Source organism: Bubalus kerabau, chromosome 3 (assembly GCF_029407905.1).
Source record: "Bubalus kerabau isolate K-KA32 ecotype Philippines breed swamp buffalo chromosome 3, PCC_UOA_SB_1v2, whole genome shotgun sequence".
NCBI classification, from domain to species: Eukaryota; Metazoa; Chordata; class Mammalia; order Artiodactyla; family Bovidae; genus Bubalus; species Bubalus kerabau.
In genome coordinates this window covers 83,848,570-83,862,328 of record NC_073626.1, presented here as the reverse complement: position 1 = coordinate 83,862,328, position 13,759 = coordinate 83,848,570, and the positions used below count along the sequence as shown (strand labels likewise).

At 38.0% G+C, this 13,759-nt stretch overlaps 1 protein-coding gene across 3 annotated transcripts in view; it reads right to left on the bottom strand.

Moving 5' to 3' along the window:
- LOC129646355 (sodium channel protein type 1 subunit alpha) overlaps nt 1-13,759 on the bottom strand; it is a 219,152-nt gene that overhangs the window by 70,987 nt on the left and 134,406 nt on the right. For all 3 annotated transcript variants that reach the window (XM_055572374.1, XM_055572375.1, XM_055572376.1), the window contains exon 5: nt 1,626-1,743. In XM_055572374.1, coding sequence (XP_055428349.1) covers nt 1,626-1,743 — 118 coding nt within the window. The remainder of the gene's footprint in view (nt 1-1,625; nt 1,744-13,759) is intronic.

Below are 13,759 nucleotides of genomic sequence, written 5' to 3'. Positions count from 1 at the left end.
AATATTTCACAGTCATGACTTAGCATGATAAAATTCAACATAAAGGTGATCTTAGCAACATGAAAATGACTCGGGTAAGTCACTCAACCTCTCTGTGCCACTGAACTTTCTAGTGTCTCCACTGAATTTTACGCAATGGAGCTAATCAGATGTGGAACTCATCAGTTTGAGGTTACAGATTAAATGGGATAATATGTGTGAGTTATTGGAATAGGTCTGGTTAGTAGCTATGATCTAAATGTTAGTGAAACAAATGACTAGGACCTAACAGAATTATGGAGCTGAAAGGGACCTTGAAAAACAACTGTTTAATTCCTATATTTTAGAAATCATAGAAATAAAACTAAAACTTTAGAGAAATTAGATAACTTGGCCAAGGAGTAAAACACAGATTTCTTGCATTCATATCTAACATTCAACAACAGTCAACAGCCAAAGCAAAAATTTTCCATAAGAGAAAAAGAAAGTTTTCATCAAATGACCACACGATGGCACTAGGAACACAAACTATGATAAATAAACCTCCATAAACGTAAAAGCTCGGAACATGTAAAAGTTATGTTTCAAATCTTTGAAATTCACTAATACCATACTTATACCATGAGGAATCTCTTGTTATCAGTTTAAAAATAGAGTGGAATTTTAAGTTTTTGTCTACTTGGAAGTAGATGATAGTTATACCAGTAATGGTCTAGAAGATAGAGCAGATGATAATTATAGATGATAAGTAGATGATAATTATACCCGTAATTCTATATTTATTATTGCCAAAGCCGTCAAATGAGACATAATCAGAAGTGAAGGCTTTTGGCCAAGGAGTAGGAACAGATAAATTTAGTTGCAGAGTCCTTTTTTTTTTTTTTTTTTTTTTAACACCAGTGAGAATCACAAAGCTAAATCCCTGAAGACCTTTTGGAAATACAATCCCTGCATCTTTCATTAACTTTCAGAGTCTTTACTAAGCAATCAGTTTTGCACAGCAGAGTCATAATTCAATGACTTCCATTTGAAATTCAGCCAGTGATCCAGTACTTCCTTCACAAATTTCATTAGGAAAGTTAAAAAACTAGCTACATATTGGCCAGAGCCCCCTGATCGTCTCCAATGGAAATTATGCTCAAAGGCTAACTCTAAGGTACACTACAATGCTTTATATTATAGATATGGTTATACTTGACTATATTATATTATATTATATTATACATGACTATATTATATTATACTTGACAAACCTGGATACAGGTTTGGTTTTCTTGCTATTATATCAGGATTCCATGCAAATTCCAGAAAGTCACAAACTTTATACAATATTGTAAAAATAAGTCTGTTCTACACTAGATTTATAGGATGAATAATTTTAGAAAGAGATATATAATGTTAGACTTTGATATATAATAGACTGAAATATATATATATAGTGTGTATATATAATAGTAAAGACTGTAAATTTCAGTAACATTAATGTAATAAATTTTAAGAAAATGCTTATATGACAAAAGGAAATACAAAATGAAAATGATAAAAACCACAGAATATGACATTTCCCAACTTAATCTTACATTTTGCTACAAAGCACTTATAGATTATGTACAAATAGCTAATATCGATCACTTGAAAAGGATATGAATGTACCAAAATCTTAATAGCTATTTTCCTAAGAGGATTGAAGGGAGTTAAAATGTACAGGGCAGAGGTGGCACTGAACCGGAAGATGGCCTTCCCTTTATTCAATACTATAAAAGTCTGTAAGATAGGAACACAACACACAAGTATAAAAGTATCAACCATTTAAACTCTATTACCCACCTTCTGTTATTTGCCAACATGAATTATTCCAGTGTTGCAACTTTTTGATGTGTACCATAAGGACAAACTGTTCCAGGCTCACTTAACTAGAAACAATATCCAGTGATATCACTTACCTTTGACCTGATACTGCAGTTTTATTGTTTATAAGATAGTTAGCCAAAATAATTTATTTTCTTTCTTAGTATTTTAAATATCTAAGTTAAATGAAAGTCTCAAAAGGGTTCACATTTCATTCCACAGATCCTTAAGACACTGCAGTTCTTTTACAGTGATTTCAGCTTTCTCATTTTGATTACCTTGAAAATTAATGCCGTAGAACGCAAAATCATTCAATAAAACTAATACTTTTTGAAATATTCTTTTACCATTTCTCCTTATAAAAAATCACTCTGTTTATAATAGGAAATAAAAACAGCCACCACTAAATCCACTCTTGGGTTAGATGGATGTAAACCAGTGATTGATTTCTGGAGGCCAAGTTCCCTGGAGAGTATCTGTTGACTAGAGTACTAAATTCTGTATTTGGATTTCTGAGTTAGCTGACACATTGAATTCCAGTCCCAACTGATTGTCTATTTCATGTAGTGCTTTCTTAGCATAGAGGAAAAGCTCAAAGACCCTGTAGAATCCAGGATGCATGGATGTGAATGGAATTGGCATTCCAAAATTTAGCCATATTTGAGCACAATTAGCGGTATGTAGACAAAACAACAACAACAAAGCAGCAACATACAACCCTGTATCAAGGATTCTTACTCATTGTTTCTTAGGACCTTTATATATATTCAAATAGCCTGGGGGTGATGAAAGGAAGCCTATCTCTACGAATAGCCTATTTCTTTATGAAGAACATGTCTTGGGAAGGGAACTACAAATCTTTTAAATTTAAATTCACCCATTCTTTCAAAAATTCCCCCCCCCCTTCTAAGATGCATAGATGGAAGCCAGCATTATTGCATAGCAAGCATTAACCTTATGTTTACTTTCTAGTAAGACTCTTTGAAAAGAGTTTATTCTCTACGTTTAGTCTTCAGATATTCACAGATTTCTCAACTCTTTTTCCCTCTATTTTCAGGGTTTTCTAAATGCAAGCAATCATTCCAAAATATTTACTGAGATATTGTTTTAAACTAGCGCTTCCTGGCTGGTATGGTAGAAGTGCCCTAAATGAGAGCTTTGAACTTGGTCCAACCAGTGCTGGTCTCCAACTTTTTCCTGATTTGCAACATGACACTGAGAGTAAGTATTTAGAAACGTGTCTGCCAAACTAATTTTACATCTGTCGCATCTAAAAATAAAACACAAGAGTGTATTTTGTGGGTCTGTTTTTTCAATTTTCTGAAAATTAATTTTATTGTATTTTATAGACTAGCCACCTCATCTTCGCAACAGAGAGTTTGAGAAGCATTGCTCTACATGTAATTTTGACTCCATGTTTCCACTTTCATCTCTGATGGACTATGGGTCAAGAATACAAAGAAAACTGTATCATCATATCCGTTTGTAAGAGGTAAGCGTTTCACATGTGCTTACTGGAGGAACAATCACCTGTGTCTCTAGTACTTTGTGCCTTTTTCTCTGATTCATTCAGTGCCCCGTCCCTAAATGACATTGTGATATCATCATACACAGTGCACACACTTGTGCAATGCAAATGCTTTTGCCCTAGGAAGTACACACGTGCAAGGACACAGCAAGGCCCTGAGGGAGCTAATTCGGGACCAAATATGGTCCACCTTGCAAACCTCTTGCCTATGCTTCCTCTCCCCAGAATTATGCTGAGTACACTCTAGTAGAAATATTATGGGCTCGGAGTGGGAGAGCCAGTAAAAACATAACATAGGATATACTTTTAAAAAATAAGAATACCCTTGTTTCAAATAATATTACAAGCCTAATTTTGGAAAGGGCTTCCCTGATGGCTCAGTGGTAAAGAATCTGCCTGCAATGCAAGAGATGCAGGTTCAATCTCTGGAGCAGGAAATGGCAACCTACGCCAGTATTCTTGCCTAGGAAATCTCATGGACAGAGGAGGCTGGGGAGCTACAGTCCATGGGGTCGCAAAGAGTCAAACACAACTTAGTGAGTAAACAACAACAAACAACAAATTTTGGAAAAGAAGTTACAGTCCATATGGGGCTAAATCATGAACTTGGAGAGGGGAATGAAGATGATCCTGACTGTAGCTCAGTGGATAAGAATAACAATGCAGCTCATCCTGAGAAGATGTGACCACGCACAGAAAAGATCACCTGTGACTCTGGCTGTGTAGCGAGCCTCCAGCCCAAACCGTGAACAGACCTAACAAAGGAAGAAGTAGGAAAGATAGAGGCAGGGGGTGACGAGGCCAAAGGCAAAGCTGCAGAGGCCAAATGAAAGGGTGTAAGAACCTCTGCCCTGAAGACCACGAAGAAAAAGAAGCAAGACTCTGAAATTGAACCAAGAGGAGCCCAGAAATGCACAGAAAAAGAGCCAGAACTCAGCAGGGTGAAGCTAACGAACGCCACAGCACCCCTGATGCTGATAAACAATTCTCAAAAGTCCTTACACATAGAGAAATTAATACTTAGACACAAAAGTTAAAGGCAAAAGGACATAATTCTCAATTGTTCAAGACAGACAGAGACTTTTACTGATTTTAGGATATTTTCACTTATTTACTTACAAAATGCAAAGACTGTATTTTTAACTTCAAAAGTTAAGAAATGTGTGCACACTGTGTAAGTGCCTACAATTAGAATGTATAATGAAATTAGTGAGGTTTTACTATATAGCAATGCTTGTTCTTTAATTTTTGCCAGCAGTATAGAGAGATAAGACGTTCTTGATAGAGTTCCCAGGAAGCTGACGATGAGATCAGCATTAAGGGACCATTTCAGGGTTTCTTCTGTGAGGACTCTGTTGTTCCCAGGTTGAAACATATATATTTACATACAATCTACACAAATATTTCCTTAAAGTGTTTATGGATTCATTTTAAACTGATGACTTACAGAGAAATCTAATGTTAGAATCTTGAATCTGTAACCATTTTTATGTGAGTAAGTTCCATTTAGAACTTCAAATTTACTGTTTGTAACTAATTTCATGTCTATTTCATCATCTATCTGTATTCATCCTCCTTATATTTACTTGCACATCCAAGAAGCCAGACATTTAGTTCGTAAGTATTAACAAAAGGATGTGTGTGCACGTGCATCCTCAGTCGCTTACTTGCCCCCAAAGACTCTCAAATACACATTGCCCCAAGCAATGGTATTGATGGTACTGAAGGGAGAAGAGAGTAAGAAGGGAACACTGTTACTTACAAGTAGTCAAGTAACTCTAGAATTTTCCAACATAGAGATATCTGCCTTTCTCATTTCACAGGTAAGGGGTCAAAAAGAAAACAGCAGGGAAGGTAGACAAGATGTTTCTGTACTTTAAATTGTATAAACAAATATGTATGGAGAAGGAAACGGCAACACACTCCAGTATTCTTACCTGGAGAATTCCATGGACAGAGGAGCCTGGCAGGCTATAGTCCATACAGTCCCTGGGGTCGCAAAGACTTGGACATGACTGAGTAACTAACATTTTCACTTTCAGGCAAAATGTTTCTGTACTTTAAATTGTATCAACAAATATGCAACTTTATGCAAAGCAAGATTTATGAGCTGTTCGACTGAGTGACATTTTTAACTACCTGCCCCTAATTTTTTATTGTAATACACCTAACATAAAATTTACCATTTTAACCATTCTAACTGTACAAGTTTGGTATTGACGTTTTTAATGAATGTACTGAATGTGGAAGTGAGAAATAGATTTAAGGGACTAGATCTGATAGATAGAGTGCCTGATGAACTACGGACGGAGGTTCATGACATTGTACAGGAGACAGGGATCAAGACCATCCCCATGGAAAAGAAATGCAAAAAAGCAAAATGGCTGTCTGGGGAGGCCTTACAAATAGCTATGAAAAGAAGAGACGTGAAAAGCAAAGGAGAAAAGGAAAGATATAAGCATCTGAATGCAGAGTTCCAAAGAATGGCAAGAAGAGATAAGAAAGCCTTCCTCAGCGATCAATGCAAAGAAATAGAGGAAAACAACAGAATGGGAAAGACTAGAGATCTCTTCAAGAAAATTAGAGATACCAAGGGGACATTTCATGCAAAGATGGGCTCGATAAAGGACAGAAATGGTATGGACCTAACAGAAGCAGAAGATATTAAGAAGAGGTGGCAAGAATACACAGAAGAACTGTACAAAAAAGATCTTCATGACCCAGATAATCAGGATGGTGTGATCACTCACCTAGAGCCAGACATCCTGGAATGTGAAGTCAAGTGGGCCTTAGAAAGCATCACTATGAACAAAGCTAGTGGAGGTGATGGCATTCCAGTTGAGCTACTTCAAATCCTGAAAGATGATGCTGTGAAAGTGCTGCACTCAATATGCCAGCAAATTTGGAAAACTCAGTAGTGGCCACAGGACTGGAAAAGGTCAGTTTTCATTCCAATCCCAAAGAAAGGAAATTCCAAAGAATGCTCATACTACCGCACAATTGCACTCATCTCACACACCAGGAAAGTAATGCTCAAAATTCTCCAAGCCAGGCTTTAGCAATACGTGAACCATGAACTTCCAGATGTTCAAGCTGGTTTTAGAAAAGGCAGAGGAACCAGAGATCAAATGGCGAACATCTGCTGGATCATGGAAAAAGCAAGAGAGTTCCAGAAAAACATCTATTTCTGCTTCATTGACTATGCCAAAGCCTTTGACTGTGTGGATCACAATAAACTGTGGAAAATTCTTCAAGAGATGGGAATACCAGACCACCTGCCCTGCCTCTTGAGAAACCTATATGCAGGTCAAGAAGCAACAGTTAGAACTGGACAAGGAACAACAGACTGGTTCCAAATAAGAAAAGGAGTATGTCAAGGCTGTATACTGTCACCCTGCTTATTTAACTTCTATGCAGAGTACATCATGAGAAACGCTAGGCTGGAAGAAACACAAGCTGGAATCAAGATTGCTGGGAGAAATATCAATCACCTCAGATATGCAGATGACACCACCCTTATGGAAGAAAGTGAAGAGGAACTCAAGAGCCTCTTGATGAAAGTGAAAGTGGAGAGTGAAAAAGTTGGATTAAAGCTCAACATTCAGAAAACAAAGATCATGTCATCTGGTCCCATCACTTCATGGCAAATAGATGGGGAAACAGTGGAAAGAGTGTCAGAGTTTATTTTTGGGGGCTCCAAAATCACTGCAGATGGTAATTGCAGCCATGAAATTAAAAGACGCTTACTCCTTGGAAGGAAAATTATGACCAACCTAGACAGCATATTAAAAAGCAGAGACATCACTTTGCCAACAAAGATCCGTCTAGTGATCATGTATGGATCACTAGTGGTCCATTTTCCAGTGGTCATGTATGGATGTGAGAGTTGGACTGTGAAGAAAGCTGAGCGCTGAAGAATTGATGCTTTTGAACTGTGGTGTTGGAGAAGACTCTTGAGAGTCCCCTGGACTGCAAGGAGATCCAACCAGTCCATTCTAAAGGAGATCAGTCCTGAGTGTTCATTGGAAGGACTGATGCTGAAGCTGAAACTCCAATCCTTTGGCCACCTCATGTGATGAGTTGACTCATTGGAAAAGACTCTGATGCTGGGAGGGATTGGGGGCAGGAGGAGAAGGGGACGACAGAGGATGAGATGGCTGGATGGCATCACCGACTCGATGGACTTGAGTTTGAATGAACTCCGGGAGTTGGTGATGGACAGGGAGGCTTGGCGTGCTGCGATTCATGGGGTCGCAGAGTCGGACGCGACAGAGTGACTTAACTGAACTGATCTTAACATTCTTTAAATCTAGTTAGTTTAATAAAAATTTCATCAACATATCTACTCAGGAAAATTTTTATTGCATTAAGTCACTTCAATATAAAAGAAAAACTTCAGAATTGAATGTGGAGGAGAAAAGGCTGATACAGTAGTATCCAGCTTGAAACAGACTTCTTTTTTTTTTAAACAGCCCAAGGCTGTAGGAAATTCATGAAGTCATTTTAACCTGAGAATAATACTGTGCCTCAGAACAAATTTCAAGACAGCATTTTGACTGAATTGGAAATGAGATGTTATATATAAAATGCCACTTTAGAGACACATTTATAGGAATGTAACTCTTCATATACTAAGTATTGATCAGGCTTGTCACTTATCTCTTCTATGTATAGCCACTAAACTCAAGTAGCATTTACTAAGTCCCTATATGTTAAGCTGTTAATATGTATGAGTGTTTCCGACACTTGGAAAGCAGCCTAGACCTAATTCTCAGTCCAATTGCTAATTCAGTTTACTTCAATGCAGAAGATGTGTGTTAACCATTTAGCACAATATTCACAAAGTTCTGTGCTAAAGTTTGTAGGGAAAACAAAGACCCTCAAGAAACTTGGAATAAGTAGTAAGTTATTACCCCAAGAAGCCTCAAAACTAGTAAATGTTCAACAATCTCTACTGACAGAAGAAAATCTAGAAGTATTAGTGCAAGTTTACTTAGACCAGAGCTACCAAATAGAAATACTACATGAACTACAAATCTGAGCCACATATGTGATTTTAAACATTCTAATACCCATATTTTAAAAAAGGGGGGGAAAAGCAGATGAAATTAATCTGAATAATATTTTCTTTAACCCAATATATCCTATATATTATCATTTGAGGATGAAATCAATACTAAAAATTATTGAGATAATTTACCTCCTCTTTTCATACCATTCTAAATCTTCAAAGACTGAACATGCCACATGTCAAATACATTTCAAGTACAACAGCCACGCATGAATGCTGTCCACTGAATTGGGCAGCACCAACCTAGGTGTAAACCATTTATTGTACTGCCAGGTCATACTCTCTTCAGCAAGCTTTGTTAGGTAAAAATGCATTCCAGCTTTAAAGAAAACAACAACAAAAACCCAAGCAGGTTAACACTCCTGATAATCAAAGTTTAATAGTCTAGAAAGCAAAATTAGGAAAATACAAGTAGGATTTGGTTTTTTTTTTTAATTCTTTTTTCTTTTTTAAAAATGATTTAGGATTTGTTTTAGCTTATGTATTTATTAAGAGTGTGGACTCTGGAGTTGGATGCCTGGCTCAAAATCTGGTTGTGCTGCCTTCCAGCATTGAGATCCTGGACAAGTTATTAATTTTTCTGTGACTCATTTGTCTCTTTTGAAAAATGGGAATATATACACTACGCTTGGGGCTTCTCAGGTGGCACTAGAGGTAAAGAACCAGCCTCCCGGTGCAGGAGATGTAAGGGACACGAGTTCGATCCCTGGGTCAGGAAGATACCTTGAAGAAGGACATGGCAACTCACTCCAGTATTCTGCTTGGGAAATCCCATGGACAGAGGAGCCTAGTGGGCAATAGTCTGTGGAGGCACAAAGAATCAGAAACAACTGAAGTGACTTAGCACGCACTCATGCAGTAAGCTCACAGAGGTGTTGTGATTCTAATTTAGTAGGTCAGATTGTGATGTCCAGTGTTCTGTACTTTTAATGAATAACTAGGGTGATCTGCAATAGGAGGACTATGAATCTGTTTTTGTTATCAATGCTTATGCTATGCACCTGCATTGAAATCTTACCCCTTTATACACTTCATAGTCAATAAGACTTAAGTCAACTTAAGTTATACTAGTTTGGTAGGATTATTGTTTATGAATCTGTACTTGTTAACTATTTAGTAATCCTTCTTGTCTCTGAGACTTTAGAAGATGATTTATCTTTTCCCCTCAGGATGAACACTGAATTTAACAAACTATAGTTTCCCAGTTCCCTTAAAAACTATGTCCATTATCTTAATTTTTCTTTAAATCTAGGTGTTTTCCTTCTTAAATAGTTTAAACCTAAGGCCCAGCTTTATGTTTATCTAAAATTATTTAAAAATTGCCAAATAAAAGGATCGACGCCAACTCAATTTGCCTGCTCTTATAGTAAATGTACTGGCAAAAGCAAAAGAAATAACAGAGGAAGGTGAGCAGTGACCATGAATAATAGAAAAACAGAATATGCTATCAGTCGATTACATTTATTCTTTAGCCTCAAAATTTAGAGAGGCAATTTTCAACTTGTACTTATACTGTAATCCAAAAATGTGCTTGGAGGTCAACTGTTTGGACCTCTGACAATCTTTTCCCAAAGAAAGGATATATATTTACACATAGATTCAAAAGCCTAAGTAATTCCTAATGAAATAGAATTCTATGTAATGACAGCATGGAACTCTATCACTCTTTATAAGAAATCATCGCTCTAAAAGTGGTAACAGATTTCTAAATTGGGCAGCAACTCTCTCCCCACTTTGATATTACCCTGGCATTCAAACAAGGGAAATTCCCTGGCTCTATCTTCTTCGAGAAGTGGGGTCAACCTTTTTCTAGCTCTAAGCTGTTGGCCTGAGAAGAGGTTCCAGCAAGAAAGGGCAGAATGATACCACATGGCAGAAGAGATGCTTCTGAGCTTTGGGTGTAAATAATTGCATAGAAAGGCAAGAGATTCCCATTAGTACATATCTCTGGGGACATCTTTCACTGTGGGCCAATTCCTTGGCATCTAATTATATTTTTTCCCTAAGAGCTACCTAAATTATCTCACCTACTTCTTTGCCTTTTTTTTAAATAACCTGTGGATTCAGGCCAAGATTTTCCTCATTTCCTGGCTCACTGAGGGATGGAAAGCTTTCTCACAGGTTCTCTACCTGATTCCAAAGTGAGTGAGCCATAATTTACAAAACATTTTCTCTCCCAATCTCATTCTACTTTTCTGCTTAGATGGGGGATAACCAGCCTAAAGAACAATCTGTGAACTGATGCCTGCCCACGGCCCACCAAGCTTTAATATCCAGTCCTCATTTAATTGTCTTGAAGCCAGGGATCACAAACCAACACCCCACAGAGGCTAGACAGTGCAAGAGACATGCTAATTTCTGGTATGCAAATCAGTGATGCCAGATCTAGTAGTGTGTGAGAAACCTAAACATGCAGGTTTACACATGTTTGTGCAATCTTCTGATTTATAAATCTCAGACACTAATTCAAAATTTTAAACAGTATTGCATGAGACAAACAAAAATACATCTGCAGGCTCAAGGCCTCATAGTTTTGTTTTTCTTTTAATTAATTTTTGCTTTAAGTTAATGCAAAGGAGAAAAATATGTACCCAGAAAAGAATCTATAAACTTGTTTGTCCCTAAGGTAGAATAGGGTAGAATAGTTGGATACAGTAGTTGCAGTGGGGCCAGTGCTAGAGATGACCCCATAATTGGTCCCCAACTGGATTCCCGTCAGCTGGTTACAGATGCTTCTGCCTCTGCCTCAGACACAGAGAAAAAATTATAACTACCGGTAAATTGATAAAATCTGGGGGTCAAATATTTCTCATCCCTGTATCTTTAGCCTATAACACGGTTATGGTACATAGTCCATGCTCAGTTAATTTTTCATTGACAGAAAAGGACTAATTGGCCCAGTTTTATTGCAGATATTGCTGTGTGAAGACTTTGGGCAGATTATTCCATGTCAATTTCTTCATCTGAATGGAGAAGATTATAATACTACTAACCTCAGGGTGGTTTAAAGGATAGAAATGAAATAAAACATGTGAATCCCCTTAATGAATTCCAAGTGCCATATAAACACAAGGATTAAAGGATTAAAAATGTAAGTATCTCTGGTTCTCAAATATATACACATACAAACACTTGTGTATACAAACTCAAATATATACACAAACACTTGTTAAAACTTATGTGTTTTAACATAAGTTAAAACAAAGCAGTGCCAATTTTCACATTGGAACTTTGCTGCTCAGTTTCTTTCCTCCCAAATTTCATATTCAAAAAACAATGCCACCCGTTTGCTCCCATCTAATCAGTTCAGTTTAGTTGCTCAGTCACATTCGACTCCTGAGACCCTATGAATTGCAGCACGCAGGCTTCCCCGTCCATCACCAACTCCCGGAGTTCACCCAAACTCATGTGCATCGAGTCGGTGCTGCCATCCAGCCATCTCATCCTCTGTCGCCCCCTTCTCCTCCTGCCCCCAATCCCTCCCAGCATCAGAGTCTTTTCCAATGAGTCAACTCTTCACATGAGGTGGCCAAAGTACTGGAGTTTCAGCTTTAGCATCAGTCCTTCCAAAGAACACCCAGGACTGATCTCCTTCAGAATGGACTGGTTGGATCTTCTTGCAGTCCCAGGGACTCTCAAGAGTCTTCTCCAACACCACAGTTCAAAAGCATCAATTCTTTGGTGCTCAGCTTTCTTCACAGTCCAACTTTCACATCCATACATGACCACTGGAAAAACCATAGCTTTGACTAGACGGACCTTTGTTGGCAAAGTAATGTCTCTGCTTTTCAATATGCTATCTAGGTTGCTCATAACTTTCCTTCCAAGGAGTAAATGTCTTTTAATTTCATGGCTGCAGTCACCATCTGCAGTGATTTTGGATCCCCCAAAAATAAAGTCTAACACTGTTCCTATCTAATACTTAAGCATTATGTCTCCAAAATGGATTCTTATCTCATCCATTATTCTTTATCTTCATTGTCAAAAATCTAGACCAGACCTCTATAAAGACCTCCAACTTGATCTTAAAAACGAAAAGTGAACGTTGTCACTTCTCTACCCAAAGTCTTCAGAGAACTATTTTTCCCTTAAACATCAAGCTCTTGGAGCTTTGATCTAGCCCCAAGCCCATCTCCCCAACCACATCTTACTTTCCTTTTACTTATTACAGTCCCAATATATTACATGTCTTCTTACAGGCTGTTCCCTTCCCATAGAAGACTTCTCTCTTCTTTCTACACTTGAGATCCCAATTTAAATGGCATTTCTTTACAGAGCCACAAGTGGGCCTTAGAAAGCATCACTATGAACAAAGCTAGTGGAGGTGATGGCATTCCAGTTGAGCTATTTCAAATCCTGAAAGATGATGCTGTGAAAGTGCTGCACTCAATATGCCAGCAAATTTGGAAAACTCAGCAGTGGCCATAGGACTGGAAAAGGTCAGTTTTCATTCCAATCCCAAAGAAAGGCAATGCCAAAGAATGCTCAAGCTACTGCACAATTGCACTCATCTCACACACCAGGAAAGTAATGCTCAAAATTCTCCAAGCCAGGCTTCAGCAATACGTGAACCGTGAACTTCCAGATGTTCAAGCTGGTTTTAGAAGAGGCAGAGGAACCAGAGATCAAATGGCCAACATCCGCTGGATCATGGAAAAAGCAAGAGAGTTCCAGAAAAACATCTATTTCGGCTTTATTGACTATGCCAAAGCCTTTGACTGTGTGGATCACAATAAACTGTGGAAAATTCTTCAAGAGATGGGAATACCAGACCACCTGACCTGCCTCTTGAGAAACCTGTATGCAGGTCAGGAAGCAACAGTTAGAACTGGACATGGAACAACAGACTGGTTCCAAATAGGAAAAGGAGTACATCAAGGCTATATATTGTCACCCTGCTTATTTAACTTATATGCAGAGTACATCATGAGAAACGCTGGGCTGGAAGAAGCACAAGCTGGAATCAAGATTGCCAGGAGAAATATCAGTAACCTCAGATATGCAGATGACACCACCCTTATGGCAGAAAGTGAAGAGGAACTAAAAAGCCTCTTGATAAAAGTGAAAGTGGAGAGTGAAAAAGTTGGCTTAAAGCTCAACATTCAGAAAATGAAGATCATGGCATCTGGTCCCATCTCTTCATGGGAAATAGATGGGGAAACAGTGGAAACAGTGTCAGACTTTATTTTTTGGGGGCCTCCAAAATCACTGCAGATGGTGACTGCAGCCATGAAATTAAAAGACGTTTACTCCTTGGAAGGAAAGTTATGACCAACCTAGATAGCATATTCAAAAGCAGAGACATTACTTTGCCAACAAAGGTCCGTCTAGTC